At 45.9% G+C, this 19190-nt stretch overlaps 2 protein-coding genes across 3 annotated transcripts; one reads left to right on the top strand and one right to left on the bottom strand.

Annotated features, from left to right (window-relative positions):
• Nucleotides 1-1441: 1441 nt before the first annotated feature.
• On the top strand, nt 1442-3465 carry SPRYD4 (SPRY domain containing 4). Its single transcript, XM_036252495.1, has 2 exons — nt 1442-1601; nt 1933-3465. Exons 1-2 carry the CDS (start codon nt 1517-1519, stop codon nt 2469-2471), a joined length of 624 nt encoding a protein of 207 aa, XP_036108388.1. The 5' UTR covers nt 1442-1516; the 3' UTR covers nt 2472-3465.
• GLS2 (glutaminase 2) lies at nt 3429-18454 on the bottom strand. Of its 2 annotated transcripts, none has more exons than XM_036252492.1 (18): nt 18026-18454; nt 11877-11976; nt 11143-11264; nt 10440-10569; nt 9845-9924; nt 9598-9761; nt 9328-9386; nt 7785-7817; nt 7463-7521; nt 6892-6958; nt 6692-6742; nt 6319-6495; nt 5550-5681; nt 5349-5441; nt 5119-5180; nt 4549-4625; nt 4200-4263; nt 3429-4077 (listed from the first exon to the last, which is right to left on the bottom strand). In XM_036252492.1, the coding sequence occupies exons 1-18, from the start codon at nt 18205-18207 to the stop codon at nt 3921-3923; spliced, it is 1809 nt and encodes a 602-aa protein (XP_036108385.1). In that variant the 5' UTR covers nt 18208-18454; the 3' UTR covers nt 3429-3920. The 2 variants fall into 2 exon arrangements, with proteins under 2 accessions (XP_036108385.1, XP_036108386.1); XM_036252493.1 differs by having other exon boundaries at nt 18008-18078.
• Between the last annotated feature and the right edge of the window lie 736 nt (nt 18455-19190).

Genomic DNA, 19190 nt, shown 5'->3' with positions numbered 1-19190 from the left:
AAAAAAACCACGATCTAAGTAGGGAGTAGTATGATCAGATTTGTGGTTTAGAAATATCACTCTGACTGTAGTGTGGACACTGGATTAGCTTAGAAGCCACCCTATTAAAAAGAGAGCCCCTCTCCCCCTTTGAGGAAATCTTTTGGGAGGTGGTTTGGAAAAAGGTTTAAGGTGAGATAACCAGTCTACCTCTAGACTTTCCAGCCTGCCTTTCTGCCCTAGATCCTGGACATGAGCTGCAGCCCCGGCCGGCCACCCAGGAGGCCTGCGGTGCAGTCCGCGGTCCGCTGCGCAGGTTAGCACTGGCCAAAGATGATCTGCCCCTTTGCGATGTTTCTCCTGATTAAGGCTGTAGTCGGGGAGTGATCACTGACAACCGGGCACCTCAGTTCTGTCCTGAACGGATTTTTCCAACAGTTGCTCCTAGGTTTTCTCAGTTCTTGTTCCCTTATATTTGCTTAACGTACAACTTGACTCCTTACAGGCTCCTAGATGGCAAAGCTGAATATAAGAGGCCAGCATAATTTAATGGTCATTTAAAAATAAAGTTGAGAATTTGTGCAATGCAATGCAAAACAAAACAAAACAAAACAAAACAAAACGAAAGAGAGAAGAGACTAAGAGAGAGAGAGAGAGAAAAACCCAATTGAGGCCAAGGAAGACAGTGGCCTCACCCAGCGCCATCCCCACAGGAACGGGGGTTGGATCTCTGGAGTAGGGTAAGAGTTTTTGGTTAAGTTTTTAGGCCCTTAAGGACCTAAATTTGCTTTTTTGAGGGATAGGTGCTTGGCGATGTAATATTAATAATGGGCTGGCTAGCAGAGCCTTGAGAAATACACAGACTGAAAAATTTAGAAAGCAGGGTTATAGCATCTCAAGCAAATGAAAATGTTAAAGGTAGGCCCTCCTTAATCAACTGCCTGACACCTGTTCTTTTTCACCAAAATAATGATGTTTTTGGTTAAGTCAGAAAAACCGAGTAATGAATCAAACCCTCCATTCCCAGCCATTAAAATACAAAACCAACATATACAGTATTTGTTATTTAATATTTATTATAACAACTGCCACTTACCAACGGGTTGCCACTTGTCAAGTTGTATTCTAGGCTTTCTCTCATTTAATTTTCCCTAATGTCTGTCGGCTAGATATTTTTGTTTTACAAAAGAGAACACTATAGCTCAGACAAGTTCAGTGATTTGTCTTAAGCCATACAGCGGAGCCAAGTTCGAATCCAATTAGTTTATTTCTACAATCACTTTTAACCATCTTGCACACCATCCCTCTAAACTCCCTATTTAGTTAAAACGTGAGTAGCACTCCTCCCGGCGGAAAAATTTAATAAATCGTATCCACCCCCGGTGGTTCACTAACATGGCACCTCCCTGCCAGGCGCTGGCTTCCTTACGTCATCACCCTGCGCGACCGCCTCTCGCGCACCACGTGTGAGTGGAGCCGGCGGGCCGATGGAGGGGTCCTAGGCCCGGAGGCGTGCCCTGTTCTGCCAGAGCGCAAGATGGCGCTGCCGTTTGCACGTTCGCTGCCCCTGTGCCGGTGGGGAGCCAAACGATTGGGGGTTGCTGCCGCAGAAGCCCGCAGAGGTAGGGTTATCTCCTTTTACCCTCTTTTGCCTCAAAACGATTTCCATCTGATACTCCCAGAGCCTTCTTGGATCATTTCCCCTCCTCCACCTACATTGGTGTTGAGATTCCAAACCTAGGACACTATCTGATTTCTTTAACACCCAGGGCTTTGCCAGTCCAAGCCTTTCGGTTCCTTGGGTTCCCCATACTAAAACGCCCTGCTTTCTTGCTCGCTCAACGCTCTGATAGTTCCCTGCTTCCTCGCGATCTCATGACTGCCTGCTTCAGATATCTCTAGTTCTAGGGTTGTAGCCCCTGTCATCATCCAGTCTCTTTGCTCTGCCCGCAGGCATCAGTTTCAAACTGGAAGAGAAAACCGCCCACAGCAGCCTGGCACTCTTCAAACATGACACAGGTGTCAAATATGGCATGGTGGGATTGGAGCCCACCAAATTGGCCCCGAATGTGGAGCGCTTCCGGGAGTGGGCAGTGGTGCTGGCAGACACAGCGATCACCAGTGGCAGGCACTACTGGGAGGTAACAGTGAAGCGCTCCCAGCAGTTCCGGGTAGGAGTGGCAGATGTGGACATTTCTCGGGATAGCTGCATAGGTGTTGATGATCGTTCCTGGGTGTTCACCTATGCCCAGCGCAAGTGGCACACCATGGTGGCCAACGAGAAAGCCCCTATTGAGGGCATCGGGCAGCCAGAGAAGGTGGGGCTGCTGCTGGAGTATGAGGCCCAGAAGCTGAGCTTGGTGGATGTGAGCCGGGTTGCTGTGGTCCACACTCTACAGACAGATTTCCAGGGTCCAGTGGTACCTGCCTTTGCCCTTTGGGATGGAGAACTTCTAACCCACGCAGGGTTTGAGGTGCCTGAGGGCCTCTAGTATGTACATCACTGGAGTCCCTACTCATGCTCTTGGCCAACTTCCTCCTGAAAGCGTCTGAAACCTTTTAACTTCACCTCAACCCATCTCTAGCTCCCACAATTGAGTGTCAGGTCCTCTGTGCAATATCTTAGTTATTTTCTTCTCCCCTACTTGTGAAAGCTAGGCTACTATGAATGTATTTTTCTTGACTTGTTTCCTTCCGTCCTTCTATCTTCCTGTGCTTAGGCCTTTCTCAGACTGTATTCAGTCCTGGGGTCTTACCTTTCAGCTTTGTTTGAATTCATCACTATGACACCTTTCTCTCCCTTTGCCCACGTGTAACTTCTGTTTGTTCTTGGGGTTCTACTGAATTTCTCCACAGTAAATCCTTTCTACCTCTGGCTGGAGGAGTGGTACAGTCAATGACTTGGCCCTTTTTCTAAAGTACATACAGAGTCTGGGCTCTGGCTCCCTCAGAAAGTGTTTTACCTCAAAGCTAGACTCTCAGACCCACACAGCTGCAGCTGTCCTCACCGTGAGTCCACCTGCCTTAATCTGCACACCTCTGACACCTGGTCAGACCATTGTAATCATTGGGCCAGTTACAACCATTACCAAAGGGAAAGAAACACTTGGGGAATATCAAGGGGATTGGTGCTGAAAACTTTATTCTTGCATTTTACCTTCATTTCTGCTACAGTTGGAACTTACAGAGGGAAGAGACCTGAGGTCTTGCACAATACATTTTTGGACCTGCTCAGACCTAAGCCCTTACCTCCACCCCCACCTTGGCAGCAGAATACATTTAATCTAAAGCAGTATTAGGGGTTGAGGAAAACCTGGTGGGGTGAGCATGTATGTGAAATATGTATGTCTCTGTCTGATCCTGTGGTACCATCTTATTCTACCTTTATGATGGTGATGCAACTGAATGCCTCTAGGGGAGAAGGAGGACTGGGTTTAGCAAAAATAATCATTTGTGTAATTAAAGTTTATTTGAGCACAAAATACTTTCTCTGTCTATAAAATTTCTGTTTCCTGGCCAAGGCGGGGGTGGGGGGGGGCAGACCTGTCCAGACAACTAAAGCCAGGTGTATAGCTCTGTGGATATATACATGTGCATGGTAGCTAGAGCCCCTTCACCAAAGTGTCTCTCTCTCATGATGATTTCTTCAGGGAGAGGAAAAGGGGACCTGGGTGAAGACCTGGGAAGGTTTTGCGTGGGCCAGGTAACTTGGCTATACCTTGAAGAAGCCCACAGTCTCCATGGATAGCTCTACTGCACGTGTCCACCGAGACTCTGTCTGCCAAAGGAATGGTGTATTTTTGATTCTCACAGAAAGCATTGGTCTGTTTTGGTCTGTACTGAAGCAGTGCAGCTCTCTGTAGCATGTATTTGGTGGTTATGGGTTAAATGTGTGGCCAGTTCGTGCTTTTTCTGGAGCCAGGACTGTGCGTGATCCATGCTCACACCATGCTCTCTAAGTTCTCTTTAGACAGAGCCTCAGCTGCTACTTCAACCTGAGTCTCAGATGCTATGTAGGAGTCCTGGTAATCTTGAAGCAGTTTCACCACCTCCAGGTGATTGAACTGCACAGCATCATCCAGGGGAATGTTGCCCCACCTGAGAGGAACAAAGAACACAGAGAGTGCCCTGGTTCTATACATAATGGTGGCCGGAGGGCAGTAGTGAAGAAACTGCTGCCTACTCCCACCCACATCCCCTTTTAGCTTAATCCTACTCACCTGTCCTTGACAAAAGGATTCACTTTGCAAGCCTCAATCAGGAATTTAACAACTTCAATATGTCCTAGGAATATGGGCAAAAGGAAAATGAGAGTACAGATCCTGAATCTTTTGGTGATAGCATTGGTATAGACTCTTGGTAGCTGGAGTTCTGAACCAATAAGGGAGGAGATAGGCCTCTCCCCATTTTGCTCCCTGCAATATTCAATAATAGCCTGAAAACTGAACATCTGGACAAAACAAGTGGCTGCCCCTGTAACTTTGAGGCCATACCTAGTGTGGGGGGTACTCTTGGTAGAAAAGGAAGGGTCTTATGATCTACTTCCCCTCTTATTTAACTTTCAGATACCTTCAGCTGCAGCAACATGCAGGGCTGTGCGGGAGTCATAGTCTTTCTGTTCCATGTCCATGGCTGACAAGGCAAACCTGAGGGTAGTGGAAAGCAGCTGGAGTAACCCATATCAGCCTAGAATCACTCACGTCCTTTCTGAAGTGGGGTCAGACTGGATAGGTTCCAGAGCTTATCCCAAGATCTGTAGACCTTGCACAATGTGTCTTTACCCAGATGAGACTGTTACTCCCACTTCAGAGAGATGGGAGTATGGTGGTTCCAGAAACATCTCTGCTTGCCTGAGGAAGATACCTAGTATATATTTGTTTATGTTGTAATCCATTTAAGGCAGAGTCCTTACCTACCACCTCTGCTTTTAACTCCCGGGTTAATCATAACAGTGGCTACCATTAATTAAGGTTTTATCCCATGGCAGGCACAGTGCTTTGAAAAAAATCTCATTAAGTGTAATGTGTGTCCATTTTATCTGACTCTAAAGCTGAAGCACTTAACTATTTTGCTATGATGACTCCTCATGAGATCTCTGACCAGGAGTATTTTATTGTGTTTATTTGGTCACAGAAGTACCTTCGAAGAGCTGAGACATCTCCACTATAGGCAGCAAATAACAGGTTTACCACAGTCTTGTTCTGGAAAAGAGATCATACCCACTTGAGATTAACTTTGACTTTGAACCCACCCATGCCCAGTTCTGCCCCACGACCCTCCTCCATGGATGCTTAGCCAAGGGTATTGCTAAAGTATAACGGGATGTTTTATTCTGAATATTCTTAGAAGCCACCTGGGGTTTTCCTTACCCTAACTTCTCCCCCTTCACGTCGTGGGTCTAACTTCCGAGCACAGTGCCTCAGGTTGTCATAGTTGTGGAAATTGAAGAGAGACACCAACTTCTAAAATTGCAAGCCAAAGAAATTACTTACTCCTGTACTTAGTAGGAGCTAAAAATGGCTTTAGTTTCTCATTCAAGAATATTTAGTACTATATGCAAAGTAACTCACCTGGCAGAAACTGACACCCCTATGGCTGTTCCCCAGCTTGTCCAGTGGAGGCGAGAGACACATCATTCCCATGACATTGGGTACTACCAGGAGGATGGCTCCTGACACAGCTGACTTGGCTGGCAGGCCCACCTTAGGAACAAAGTTGAAACAGGATGAGCTGAGGTGCCCCAAATCTGGGTTAATAGTTTATTCCAAATGACTGTGTGGGCAAGGCCACGCCCATCTCATCCTTTTGGCTTGTTAATTAGCTTTTCTAACTCCTGTTCTCCCCTACCCTTCTTAAATTTGAGTATCTACTCTGTGACATGTTAGGACTAGGACAAAGCATCTCATTTAATTTATATTCTGACAGTGGGAGGTAGACAGTAAACAGATAAACAAGTAGACAAAAATAATGACAGCTTATAACAGAAGAAAAGAAGTAGGGTGCTGTGATAGAGAAGGAAGTGGGAGGGGCACCCACCTGAGATAGGGTGGTCAGAAAAGCCTCTCTTTGGAGGTGACATCTAAATTGAAATCTAGAGAAGCACCAGCCATGTGAAGGGCCACAGAAGAGTGGTTCAGAAGCTGCAACATCATGTTTTATGTGTTTGAGGAACTTGGTGTGTTTGTCAAACCCCTAAGGATTCTTAGCCTAAGCGCCTGGCTGGAAGTTAGTGAATGAGAGGCAGGAAAAGCTTCCATCTCTCCACCTTCAGAGACTCAGTGTCCTCTCTTCTTGGCTATGGGCTTGTGGCAAATGGATGGAAGGGCCAGAAGCACTCACGTGGAAGGCAAACTGGCCAGAGAAGTCATACATGCCGCAGGAGTGCATGAGGCTGAGGGTGTTGCGCACTGCTTCAGCGCTCAGCACGCTCTCGCCTGTGATGGGGCAGATCCCACCATTGGCCAGGGTGGCTGCCATAACACTGCCTGATTCACAGGTTACTTCCACGGAGCACAGCTAGGAGACAAGGCAGAAGTGAGGGTGTGGTGTGGACCTGAACACTGTTTTCTTGGATGCAGAGCAACATTCTTGGCATCCTGATCTTTTAGCAAGCTCCCCTGGTGTTTCTGGAGAGAAGCATCCCTTTGGGTCAGAGCAAGGAGTATAGTCTGTCCTACTCCATTGGCCCTGTGTTGAATGACATTTTGTTTACCTGGAAGTAGAGATCGAGGGCAGACATCATGTCCACTCCCTTAGGAAAGCACTGCAAGGAAGAAGAGGGGAGAGCATTTCTCTTCAGGCCATCAGTAGTCCCTTTCACACTGCCAGGATCTCAGCAGTGGTCCACCCCAACCTCCCTTCCCCCAGCCACAGAATTCCCAGGGTCTTTCTCTACCAGCCTCTCCCAGTTACCTTCTTTTCCTTTAGATAGTAGCCGATGGCATAATTCCGATCCCCTGTTTCCTTCTCAGACTGGAATCTGAAGCAAACACCCAATTTAGTATTTGATGTTTGAGGGGTGGGTGTGAGGAGAGGAGAAGGGGAAAAACTATCTTCCCTAGAGAGACAGAACTAGATCACACATGATAAACTAAATCAGTCCCTTTATAAATTCTCACAGCAATCTGAACCCTGGCAAGTACTGGGCAGACCTTTATTATAAAGTGCAAAAAACAAAACACTCCAAATTATCTAGTCTAGGAAAACTGGTGAGGTTTTTGGCTTTGAGAGGTTTGGCAAGAAACCCTCCCACTACCTTGCTCATTAATTACTAAATGGAAATGGAGCAAATTATTTTGCAAACTACACAAATGCCAATGAAGGGGCTCAGAGGAAGCTGGGAGGCCAAAGTTCCCCTGGGATTTCTTCCTCCTAAGATTCTATCATCCCCTTCCTCCATCTCACACACTCATACACACACACACACACACACACACACACACACACACAGAGCATTAAGCCAGTCCTGTGAACAAGATCTTACGTGGCATTGCTGAAACCCACATATTCATTTCCAGCCATTTTGTTCAGATATTGCAACACCTGGAAGAGAAAAAGGGGCATGGGAGGCTGGACCATGTGAGTGAGGACCCCTGCTAACTCTGTGAACTCAGTCCTTATCCCAGCAAGGACTTCAGGTGCCTTTCATCTCTGAGGCCAGCAGATCCCCACAGCTTTGGAAATAAGGCTTCTAGTATGGGCTGGTGCACTATCAAAGTGGGGGTACAGCCAGGCACTGGGGCAGCTGGAGAGGATAACATGCCATGGAGAAAAGCAGCCAGGGGCTGAGTAGCAAGGAAACTTACAAAATCAAACTTCTCTGCTTTATTGCAGTCCATCTGCGGAGAGACAGAGAGAGAGAGAGAGAGAGAGAGAGAGAAAGAGAAAGAGAGAGATCAGTATTCCAAGCCTAGGAGGATGACAGAGGAGGATCAGAAGGACCCAGTTAAAGTGTTAGGCTGGTTTTGCTACTGGGAATGTGTTACATTTTACAATGAATTTTTTTTTCTTTTTCTTTTTTTTAAAAAACAACAACAACTGAGACCTTTTTTGTATCCACGCACATCTAGTGACCTTAAAAACCAAACCATTTAGATTTTATTATCAAGTAATTAATACAAATAACCTCACCCCATGTATGAACCTCACTCATCCCTGAAACTCACTCCTGCTTCCATTCCCAATTCCCACCCTCATCACCAGCTCCCACTTTCATTTTCCCAATTCCTGTCCCCTATCCCCATTCCTTACACCCCCCTTCTGGATCCTCACTGTATCCTTTCCCTGACTCCCACAGCCATATCTAAGACTGGAGTGACAGGAATGGGATGAGGGTGCGTGTTACATATAATATTCAAGTATATCAATTATATATATAATTAAAAAAATGTTTTTCCTTTATTGATTCTAGAGAGAAAGGAAGTGAGAGGGAGAGATAGAAACATCGATGAAAGAGAACATCGATTGGCTGCCTCCTGCATGCCTCCCACTGGGGATCAGGCCCACAACCTGAGCATGTGGCCTGACTAGGAATCGAACCAGTGACCTCTTTGTGCATGAGTCGACATTCAACCACTGAGCCACACTAGCCAGACTAACAATTATATTGATAATTGAAATAAAGCTAAAGATTTTAGCTGAGAGTCAAGTCCAATAGAGTCTTCTTAGATAGGAATGGGATGAGGCAGGTACCAGATATAGAGTCGTAAATAGAGCTATCCCAGAGCATCTGTCCAGCTCTCCAGGGAGCCTGGTCTCCTCCCACTCCCATTACTTTCTGCACATGTCAACTATAGTGTCAACACCACAGGGACTCTGACACCTAAGTCCTGAGGGAATGGCTAACACCACCTTCCCCAGGAGGGTCTGTGATTGGCTTCAGAGTATTGCTGCCCACATTGCTCTCAGGTTGTTGCTCAAGCCCTGGGAGACCAACAGCTGACAGACCAGCCTGACACCTTTGTCAAGGCCATCTCACAGTTCCAGGTGACGTGAATAGCTGCCCTGGCCTGGCCATTCACCCTTCCTTCTGTGTGTCCCTTACCCAGAAGTGGCCAATCAGTGCATAATAGTGTTGTCCTCCCCCTGTGTCTGGCATTTGGCCCTTGGTCCTAGGCAGGGGTCAGGACCTGCTCATTTCTCTAAGGGCCAGGAAGCTCTGGGCTCCCAACTCATGGGTGGGGGCAGGGGTACAGTTCCTTTTACTAATATCCTCAGCATAATATGTGCCCTCACTGCCTCCTGGGGATCCTTGAAGGAATTGAAGCCCCACCAGTCTTCCTGGAGAGCTAGACAGATGTGAGGGATATAGGAACAAGGGGGTTTAGAGAAGGCTAGAGCCGCACTGACCTTGATCAGGGAGCTCACGACAATGGCACCAGCATTGACCATGGGGTTATGAGGGATTCCTGGGGAAATACAAACCACCCAGTGTCTTATCAGCCACTGAGAAAAACCTTGTTTACAGCCTGCCCACTCTGCAGGCTAGACTAGAAAGATTTCTTTGCTGGGGAGGATGGAATGACAGAGCTAATCAGGAAGGGCAGAGAAATAAACAAAGAAGGGTGGGGATAAGAATGGGGTATTTACGAATCTGGTCTGAGTCCTGGTAGTGCTCACCTTCCTCATTGAGGGAGAGCTTGTTGTAGCGCAGGCCACTGGGCTCCTTGCCCACAAACTTGTGCACGTAGTCAGTGCCTAGGGTGCTTACAGAGATGGCATAGGTGAGGGGCTTTACACAGGACTGCAGGCAGAAGGGGATCTTTGTGTGGCCCACGGAATGCCTGGAGGTAGACAGCTGCCATGAGAGGGGGCCTATATTCTGCACCTGTGCCCTGCCTCCCCTTCCTCTCACCCAGCATCTCACCGCTGACCATCCACAGTGCACAGGGAGACGCCCCACAGGTCTGGATTTGACTTGGCCAGCTGAGGGATGTAGGCTGCCACCTGGTCACGTGTAGAGAAAACAGGGATGGAATGGAGATATGGATGTAAAGAAGGGGAATACAGCTTAGGTTCAGGGTCAGGAGACTCTTTTAGATCAAAGCTAAAATTCTTTTTGGCCTGCTGTTCCCCAGAGACACCCAAGACTTAAGTCCTAGAATACCTTATCTTTCTGTAGTTCTATTCCTATACAGATGGCAGTAAAGTCCACGGAAGGTAAAAAGAATTCCAGGGTGAGCTTCCCTTTTTTGTTCATAGGCTCAATTACCCTATAGCACCCCCTCAATGAGGAAGGTGAACACTACCAGGTGAGCACTGAGTCCTTATGCCAAATGTCCCCATAAAAACCTCAGCTTCTCTTACCTGTTCTAGAAATCACATGTATAGAAATACATAAAGCCCCTGTCCCCATTTTTAGAGGTTCTGCTTCTTATTCCTCATCCAGCCCCAGGAAATCTCTGAGAAGCAAGGTATATCTGGCTCAGAGCCCTTGCCCTCCCTTGGTCCCCAGTCCTCACTTTGCCTCCAGTGAACTCTCCGGCATCCTCAAAAATGCGATCCACGTGGCCTGTGAACTCCTCAAAATCAGGAATGACAAACTTCTTTCGGAATGCCTGGGTCAGGAGCACAATGTTGCTGCTCACACACCTGGATTCCAGACATGTGGGGTTAGGGAACTGGAGAGATGAAGCTATGACTCACTCCAGAACCATGGAAATTGGAAATAAAGAAGGTGTGAGTGGGCATCAGGTTTGGGACCAATAGCTGTGTGACCTTTGGTACATCACATTATCTGTCTGGGTCTTAAGTTTCTTTGCATCTAAAATGAGGGGTTGGAATAATGTGGAAAGATAGCCCAAGAAAAATAACCAAATAATATGTATAGTAGGTTATCTTTATATTTTAAAAATCCTAAATAAGCATATTTACATATATTCCTATATGTATGTAAATGCATAGGACATTATCTAAAAGATACTAACCTATTAATAATATTTACTTCTGGGAAATGAAACTGGGATTGGGGAGATAAGGAAAGAACATGTATTTCTATATTGTTTGAACTCTTATAATGAGTATGTATACGCATGTGTATTGTGTAATAAGTAATAAAGTAAAATGAGGGGTTGAACTATCCAATCCCTAAGATCCCTTCCTGCTGTTATAATCTATGTCTATGAACAGTTTTGAGAGCAGTGCTCTTATTTCTGGGGCCCTCACTTTTGGAAGAGATGTCGGTCCAAGAGGCCACCACTGCTGGACTCTCGAACCATGCGGCGCATCTGACTCATGCAGTCTCGAAGCCGGGGATCTGATGTCTGCAGTCCAGTAGCCTTCAGTGCCTTTAGGGTAAAGAAGAAGCTGATAAGGTCAGCCACAAGGACAGTGATACAATCCTAATAATCTTTCCCAATGGATAACAATTAGCTCAACTCCAACTACTAGGTTAGTTGTAACAAATGGGTTTGCAAACTAAGAAAGGAGGGAATGGAGCAGTTTTGAAGACTAATGCATTTCCTACCCTTTTTCATCAAGGCAGCTGGTTTTGAACCCCTTGCATCGAAGTCCCAAACCAAGAAAATGGGTTGAGTCAGAGGGTGACATCTTCCCACTCTGGGGCAGGGATGGGATTGTTTCATCAGCCTAGGCATCTACTATTCATCCCCATGAAGCAACCCATGATTAGCTGTCCTGCACTTGCCCTACCCTCCTTTTCCCACTTTCAAGAGATCCCAAGGGCCCTGGAAGGGTAGCTCAGTTGGTTAGAGTGTCAGCCCAATATGCCAAGGTTGCGGGTTTGATCCCTGGTCAGGGCACATATAAGAATCAATCAAGAATACATAAATAAGTGTAACAACAAAATTGATGTTTCTCTCTCGCTCTCTCTCCCTTCCTCTCTCTAAAATCAATGACATACCAAGGGATTAGGGTTCTGAGCAGGTAGAGAAACTTACAGTAGTGAACTTGTGGATAGGGATTCGTTCCTGTCCCTCAGCAATAGTGTAGAAGAGCAGATCACCCAAGCGGGACAGCATGCCACTCTCTGATGAATCACTGTTTGGGGCAGAGACAGGGGAGGAGGGCAAGAACCTGAGAACTGATCCTTGCTTCTCCTCCTGGAACATGAGCTTATAAGTAGTAGGTGTCCTCATTCTAGGCCTCCTCCCTGAGCTATCTGATCTATCCCTATAACTCCAACTTTCACATCTGTCCTAAGAAGTCTTAAAATTTATTACTAGCTTTTTTTTGTTCCTGACCTTTAGTCCTTTATTTCTAGACACTTCCATTTCTAGATGTCCCACAGGCACCACAAACTCAACATGTCCAAACTTGAGGTGATTTCACCTCTCTCCCTCTGCTTCTCTGTGTTTTCATCTGGGTTCACAGTGTTAGCACTCATTCAGGTGCCAAGCTGGGAACATGGAATCATTTGGATAATTCCCATACCTTATATCCATGTTCAGTTGATAAACAATGTTGCATGAATCTACCTCCATAATGTCCCAAATCTACCTTCTTTTCTTCTCTTCCCCTGTGCTAGCATGGTATAGTAGAAAGAAGCAGAGTTTGCCCCTTAATAGATGTGTGATCTTAACATGGATAGTAAGGTTATTTAATCCTGCTCAACCTGCCTCCTCATCTATAAAATAAGGGTAGTAATGTCTGCTTTACATGGATGATGTGAGGCTTCATTAAAATAACATTCCATAAAAAACTTTCACAAAGTAGATGCTTGGTAAATCATGCTTCCTTATCATCAGCTCCTTATTGTATGTTACCTAACAGTACTAAACTCTCTTGACTTCCAACCCATCTTCCACAATGTATCATTTCTTTCTAAAAACTCAAATATCATTTCTCTACTCAAAACCTTTAATAATTGTCCTGGCCATTTTGGCTCAGTGGTAGAGCGTCAGCCCTCAGACCAGTGAGTAACACCGGCCAAGGGCATGTGCCTCGGTTATGGTTCGTCACCAGACCTGGTCGGATCATGCAGGTGGCAACCAATTGATGTGGCTCTATCACATCGATGTTTCTCTCTCTCTGTGTCTCTCTCTCTCTCTGTCTCTCTGTCTCTCTCTCCCCCTTCCTCCCACTCTATCTTATAATAAGTGGAAAAATATTCTAGGGTGAGGATAAAAAATATAACTAACTAACTAACTACCTTTAATAGCTCCCTAGTGCCTACAAAATAAGTTTTTATTTCTTGGTATGGCACTGAAGACTCTTTAGAACTCGCCAATATTTCTTTCCTATGCTTCACCATGCCCCCATACCCCAGTGATGCCAGGTGGCTCCCCAAATGGGCCAGGTATTGTCAGGCTTCCTGGCCTTTGCTTATGCCAAAACTTCTGCATGGAATAACCATTTTCTCTTTCATGTTTCACAGTCCTGCTCATCCTTCGAGATCCAGATGAAATGTTACTAACTCTGTAAAGTCTTTCCCAAACCTTCAGATTTTGCTATGTTGTTGGTATGACACAGCACATCATGTTATTGACAGAAGAATTTTCCTTGTTCCACTGTTAGGTCTTTTTGTTTTTAGTATTTTTGTCTTCCTAGCATTAAGCAAAGTCCCTAGCACACATTGCATCTTCAATAAAAAATTACCTAGTTATATTTCTAGGAATTTCTCTATTACCCAAATTATCTCTCTAACTGGCTTATAACACTTAAAATTTCAGGTACTGACGACTTCTTGCTCTTCAGAAGCTCTCCTATTAACATGTTAACAGGTTTAGAGGAATTCTTTTATCAGATCATTTTGAATATGACAGCTATTTGAGATTAAGACCCTTAAAAACCCTCTGATCCAACAATTTGACTTCCAGGTATTTATCCTATAGGTATACTCACATACCTACAAAGTAATATATTCACTGCATTGTTGCTGACAGTAAGATCAGAAACAACCTAAATGTATATCAGCAGGGAATTGGATAGGAAAACTATAGTATATTCATATCATGGAATATTATGCAGTGTAAAAAAAATGAGCCCTTGCCAGGTAGCTTAATTGGTTAGAGCATTGTCCTGATATGTGAGGGTTGTGGATTCAATATCCTGTCAGGCCACATACAAGAATCAATCAATGAGTGCATAAGTAAGTGGAACAGCAGATTGGTATCTCTCTCTCTCTCTCTCTTCCTCTCTCTCTCTCTCTCTCTCTCTCTCCCCCCCACCCCCCTCCCTCTCTCTCCCTCCTCTCTTTCTCCCTACCTCTCTCTAAAATCAATCAATAAATACTTTTTAAAAAATGAGAGCAGGCATAAATATTGATTTAATATGATGTAATAATATCAACTAAAGAAGCAAGTTGTAAAACATTGTTTTTAGTATGGTACCAGTTATTTATTTATTTATTTTTTAATCCTCAGCCGAGGGTATTTTTCTATTTATCTTCAGATAGAGTGGGAAGGAGAGAGAGGGAGAAAAAGGGAGAGAGAGAGAAACATTGACGTGAGAGGGTCACATCAACTGGTTGCTTCCCTCACGACCCTGACCAGAGCTGGGGACGAACTGCAACCGAGGTATGTGCCCTCTGCAAGAATCGAACCCGAGACTCATGTTTAAAAGGGAAAAGTATAGCCCAGATGGTGTGGCTCAGTGGTTGAGTGTCAACCCATGCACCAAGAGGTCGCCAGTTCGATTCCTGGTCAGGGCACATGCCCAGGTTGTGGGCCCAATCCCCAGTGGGGGGCAAGCAGGAGGTGGTCAATTAATGTTGTCTTTCACTGATGTTTCTATCTCTCTTCCTCTCTCTCTAAAATCAATAAAGAAAATTTTTTTTAAAAAAGGGAAGAGTATATATATATTTGCTTTCTCAGGCACAAACTATTTCTGGAAGACTGATAATATCTCTCCCTAGGGAGATGAAGTAGGTGCTAGGCAAAAGGAGGAGAAGGGATATTTCCCACTATAAACTGTAAATTTTTTTTTTATCCTCACCCGAGGACATTTTTGCATTTATCTTCAGGTAGAGCAGGAGGGAGAGAGGAGGGAAGAGAAAGAGAGAAACATTGACATGAGAGAGATACATCCAGCGGTTGCCACCCACACGACCCCAACCGGGGCAAGGACAAACTGCAACTGAGGTATGTGCCCTTAGTGGAAACTGAACCTGGGACTCTCTGGTCCACAGGCTGACACTCTAATCACTGAGCCAAACCAGCCAGGGCTGTTTTTAAATTTTGAATTTTTAACCATATGAATATGCATATATTATCAATTGAATGAGATTATAAGTATGAATATATTATCTATTGAAACAATGCATTAAAAATAAAAAGCCTCTCAAGAAGCTTGGCGTAGACTAGGCATGTGTGTGTATGTATCTTGTTTTAGTCAGAATACCAAGAGGGAGAAGTTTTCCTGTCTCTGAGGAAAGCCAATTGTCAAAATGAGCCTAGTGCCTATAGGGAAATGAGGATTCATGTGGTGACAGAAGAAGGGAGGAAAAGATATCTTAGGAATAACTCAAAAAGGAAACTACACAGGAACACTTGGAGGGCAGGTCTTTCTGCCCAAAGCTGAAGGAAGACAGAAAGTAATGCCATAGTACTAAATGTATCACAAGCCTTAAAAAAACTGCACACCCTTTGATCCAGATATGGATTGATCTACAACATAATGTTGAGGGGAAAAAAGCAAAATGAGGAACTATGTATACAGTATGACACCATTTATATTTAAAAAAAAGGGGGGAAGGATAGCCTAGCTGGTGTTGCTCAGTGGTTAACCATCGACCCATGCACCAAGAGGTTGCAGGTTTGATTCCCTGTCAGGGCACATGCCCATGTTGTGGGCCTGAGCCCCAGTGGGGGGCATGCAGGAGGCGGCCAATCAGTGTTCTCTCTCATCGATGTTTCTATCTCTCCCTCTCACTTCTTCTCTCTCTCTCTCTAACATAAATAAATAAAAAATTAAAAAAGGGAAACTAATATCAACATGTATTTGCTGATATATGCATAAAATATCTCTGGAAGGTTATATAAGATATCAGTGACATATCTCTGGAGAGCAAAATTACCTAGCAATTTACTCTAAGAAATAATAGAACAGGTGCACAAAAATGTGTAGTAACTAAACTGAAGATTGGTTAAATTATGATACGTCATACAATGAAATCTTAAAATGGCAACTATTAAAATAACAAAATTAAAAGCTGTTTATAAATGGAAAAGATAGATTACCAAATAATATGAATGCCATGGTCCTATTTTTGTTAAAGTATATATACATATATCACAATTAACTGGTTAGCTCTAATATTGGGATCTTTATTTTTTATTATTTATCTTGTTTTTCTTTTATAATAGAAATACAATACAGGTAGCCCTGGCTGGTACAGGTCAGTGGTAAGAGCGTCGCCCCAGGACCAAAGAGTCCCAGGTTTGATTTCAGCCAAGGGTATGTACCTCAGTTGCTGTTCCTCCCTGGCCCCGGTTGGGATTGTGCAGGTGGCAACCAGTTGATGTGTCTCTCTCACATTGATGTTTCCTCTCTCTCTTTTCCTTCCTCTCTCTCTCCAGCTTTATCTGAAGATTAATGTAAAAAGTATCCTCGGGTGAGGATTAAAAATAAAACCAAAACAATACAATACAGGTACATATTAAAAAACAACCAACCTGAATAACGGTATTTTCTCTATGTTGCCCTCCTTCCCTCCAACATAGGTACCCCTCCCCCTCATGGGGTCATACTCCCAGAGCCCATTCCCCTCAGTGCTATCAACTCCTTCTGCCTAAGGGAGCATCAGTCCAAGGCCATTAGCAAGAAGTCCCTGAAAGCACAGGCAGCCACAGGCAGGAGTATCAAGCTTCCTAAAAACACTCCCAATCATCTGACTCTGCTGGATAAGGAAAGGGGGCAGGGGACCAGGGACACCTCTTGCTCCCATCCCACAGAAAGTGTAAGGGTGAGGGAGGTTAAGCCTTTGACCTGTACCACCATCATTTCTCCCATGGCAATAATATGTGGAAAGTTGAGGGGGGAGTAGATCAGGAGAGAGAGGGCTTATTATTTAAAGTTTAAATGCTCCATGTCTCCTTGAGAAGAGGCTGATGGAAAAGTACAGCATAATAATTAATAATCAATCAATCATACCTTATTGGTCTGTTACCTGTCAGGACAGGGACTCCAGTGGTGGTGAGGTAGTGCTGTGTCTGTCTGGCTACTTTAATTATGATGTGCATATCTTTCTGAAAGTCATCAGTAGGTGCCAATGATGGGAGATGGTCCATTTCCTGTTCCTGCTATAATAGAGCAGGAGCTACTTGGATAGTGTTTATATTGACTTCTGGGGAGGACAATATTTCCTGCTCTGTTCCGTCTGCAACTCCGAGAAAAGAGGCTCAGCCACCAAGTGTTCCTGGGTAGTGGGGGTTAGAGATGCAGCCTCTCCGGCAGAATAAGAGTTCAAGGGAAGAGAGGGAGCCCTTTAGATGAGTAAGCCAGAGCAACACAAATAACGGATCTGATGGGCTCTGGTTTCGGAAATCTGCGTCTTATGATTTCTCCTTCATTATAAAGATTTTCCTCATTCACCAACCAATTGGAAAACCCCCCTTATTCTCAGATTAGGGAGCCCTGATAACGCACACACCCAACACTTACGCAAACGACACACGCACGTACTTGCGCACCAATAATACACACGCATCCATTACACTCCGAAACACAGACACCACACTGACAGACCCAAGTTGAGCAGGAATCCATGAGAGAGAGGCTGTTGCATACCTACACATCCCCTAAAATACACACGAGGACGGGGAAGGAGAGGAAAGATGAGGCTGGGTAGTGCGCACACGGCCCTGCACTCAGACACGTGCACTGAGAAACACTCCGCGCATCTATGTTCCCAGTTAGGTACGCACCTTGGACAGGCATCATCCCGAGGACCGACCTGACCAAACGCCCTCCCGGGCGGACGGCATTTTACTGCCCGAGCGCGGCGGACCCAAAACCCCAAATCTAAAGGAAAAGGCATCGCAGGCTAGTGAGCCAGGAGAGGAGAGGGAAGATGAGATGCGCTCCCGAGGAATGGGACTTGGGAGCTAGTGAGTGGGAGCCTGTTCCCTACCCGTCGCGCAAGCCTTACTGATCCTGGTGCTGCGGCTGGTGGCTGTGCGGCGTCTCCCTGCCCTGCGCCGCGGCCTCACTGAGGTAGTGCCGGACGCCCCCGCCAAGAAGGGGGCTCCGGCTCAGGTAACCCCAGTCTCCCCGCCAGCAGTGACTGCCGGCCCTGCTCAGCGCATTCTGCAGAGCCTTCATGGAGCGCATCCCCCCTGCACGTCGCCCGTTCCGCCAGAGCGCCCAGGGCGTCTGAACCGTTGTTGGAAGGAGGGGCAGAGGAATCGGGGACGAGGATAGGTGGGGGGAGTTCTGTGATGGAGTACGAAGCCTGGGAAGTGTCGGAGAGTTGGGGCCTGGTGGGTGGGATTGTAGCAGGAGGAGGGGCCTGTCCCTATAAGGCTCCGGCCGCGGTCAGGTGCACCCAATACCCACTGGGGAGGGCATAGGTAAAGAGATAACGGGTTAAAGAAGAAAACGGGCGGAGGGCGTTTTAGTGAGTGGTGAGAGAGGGCGGTACCTGAGAGTTGAGATGGACAATGCCGAGGTCCAATCATTGAAAAAGCAGAAAATTTGGGGGTGGGGAAAAGAGGAGCCTACCCAATGAGTGCAAAGGCCTGTGGATTCCTCTGCGCTGCGACTCGCTGAAGTCGGCAGGCGTTGCGTGCAGACGCTGAGGGCGGGAAAAGCGTGGCGGGGCGGTTGCGAAGCCTGGAGAGCTGCGAGCTCAGCGAGGACGTGGCGGGGTCAGAACGATGGAATCCTCAGACAGTGAAGAGAGCGGTGCCTTCCTACACCCCGATAAGAGTGAGCCCTGTTCAAGAGGCCGCTTGGTGACCTTCGACATTGGAAGACCACAAGAGGTCTTCAGTAATCCACATCTTAGTGTGGCGCGGAGGCAAATTCTAGTCTCTGGCAAGCGGTATTAGTGAGGAGTCACACGGCCAGAAAATACCCGGACCAGAAACAGCTCCCAGGAACTTCAGTGAGGTCATGAGGCTGCGAAAAGGTCACCTTGGTCGTTGCGAAGGTGCCTGGGTTCTCTTATATCAACCAGTTATTTGGTGGCTGTTTTAAGAGCTGGTGTTCTTAACTCTGAGCCCTTAAGTTTTATAAACCGTTAAGCACTCCCAAAAGTTTAGCTGTTTTAATTGTTTGCCCCCGTGTTCCTCATGGGCTGAAAAGAAATGATG

Source organism: Molossus molossus, unplaced genomic scaffold, assembly GCF_014108415.1.
Source record: "Molossus molossus isolate mMolMol1 unplaced genomic scaffold, mMolMol1.p scaffold_m16_p_10, whole genome shotgun sequence".
Classification (NCBI taxonomy): Eukaryota; Metazoa; Chordata; class Mammalia; order Chiroptera; family Molossidae; genus Molossus; species Molossus molossus.
Note: the sequence above shows the minus strand (reverse complement) of the source record. Positions and strands in the feature narration are given on the sequence as shown.

What these genes read in the sequence shown, in the direction of transcription:
- SPRYD4 (XM_036252495.1), top strand. Translation starts at nt 1,517, where the DNA reads ATGGCGCTGCCGTTTGCACGTTCGCTGCCCCTGTGCCGGTGGGGAGCC. An exon ending in TGCCGCAGAAGCCCGCAGAG is followed by an intron (nt 1,602 to 1,932) that starts GTAGGGTTATCT and finishes CTCTGCCCGCAG; the next exon opens with GCATCAGTTTCAAACTGGAA.
- GLS2 (XM_036252492.1), bottom strand. Translation starts at nt 18,207, where the DNA reads ATGCGCTCCATGAAGGCTCTGCAGAATGCGCTGAGCAGGGCCGGCAGT. An exon ending in CTGGCCAGTTTGCCTTCCAC is followed by an intron (nt 5,682 to 6,318) that starts GTGAGTGCTTCT and finishes TTTGTTCCTAAG; the next exon opens with GTGGGCCTGCCAGCCAAGTC. An exon ending in GGGGTGTCAGTTTCTGCCAG is followed by an intron (nt 5,442 to 5,549) that starts GTGAGTTACTTT and finishes TTGCAATTTTAG; the next exon opens with AAGTTGGTGTCTCTCTTCAA.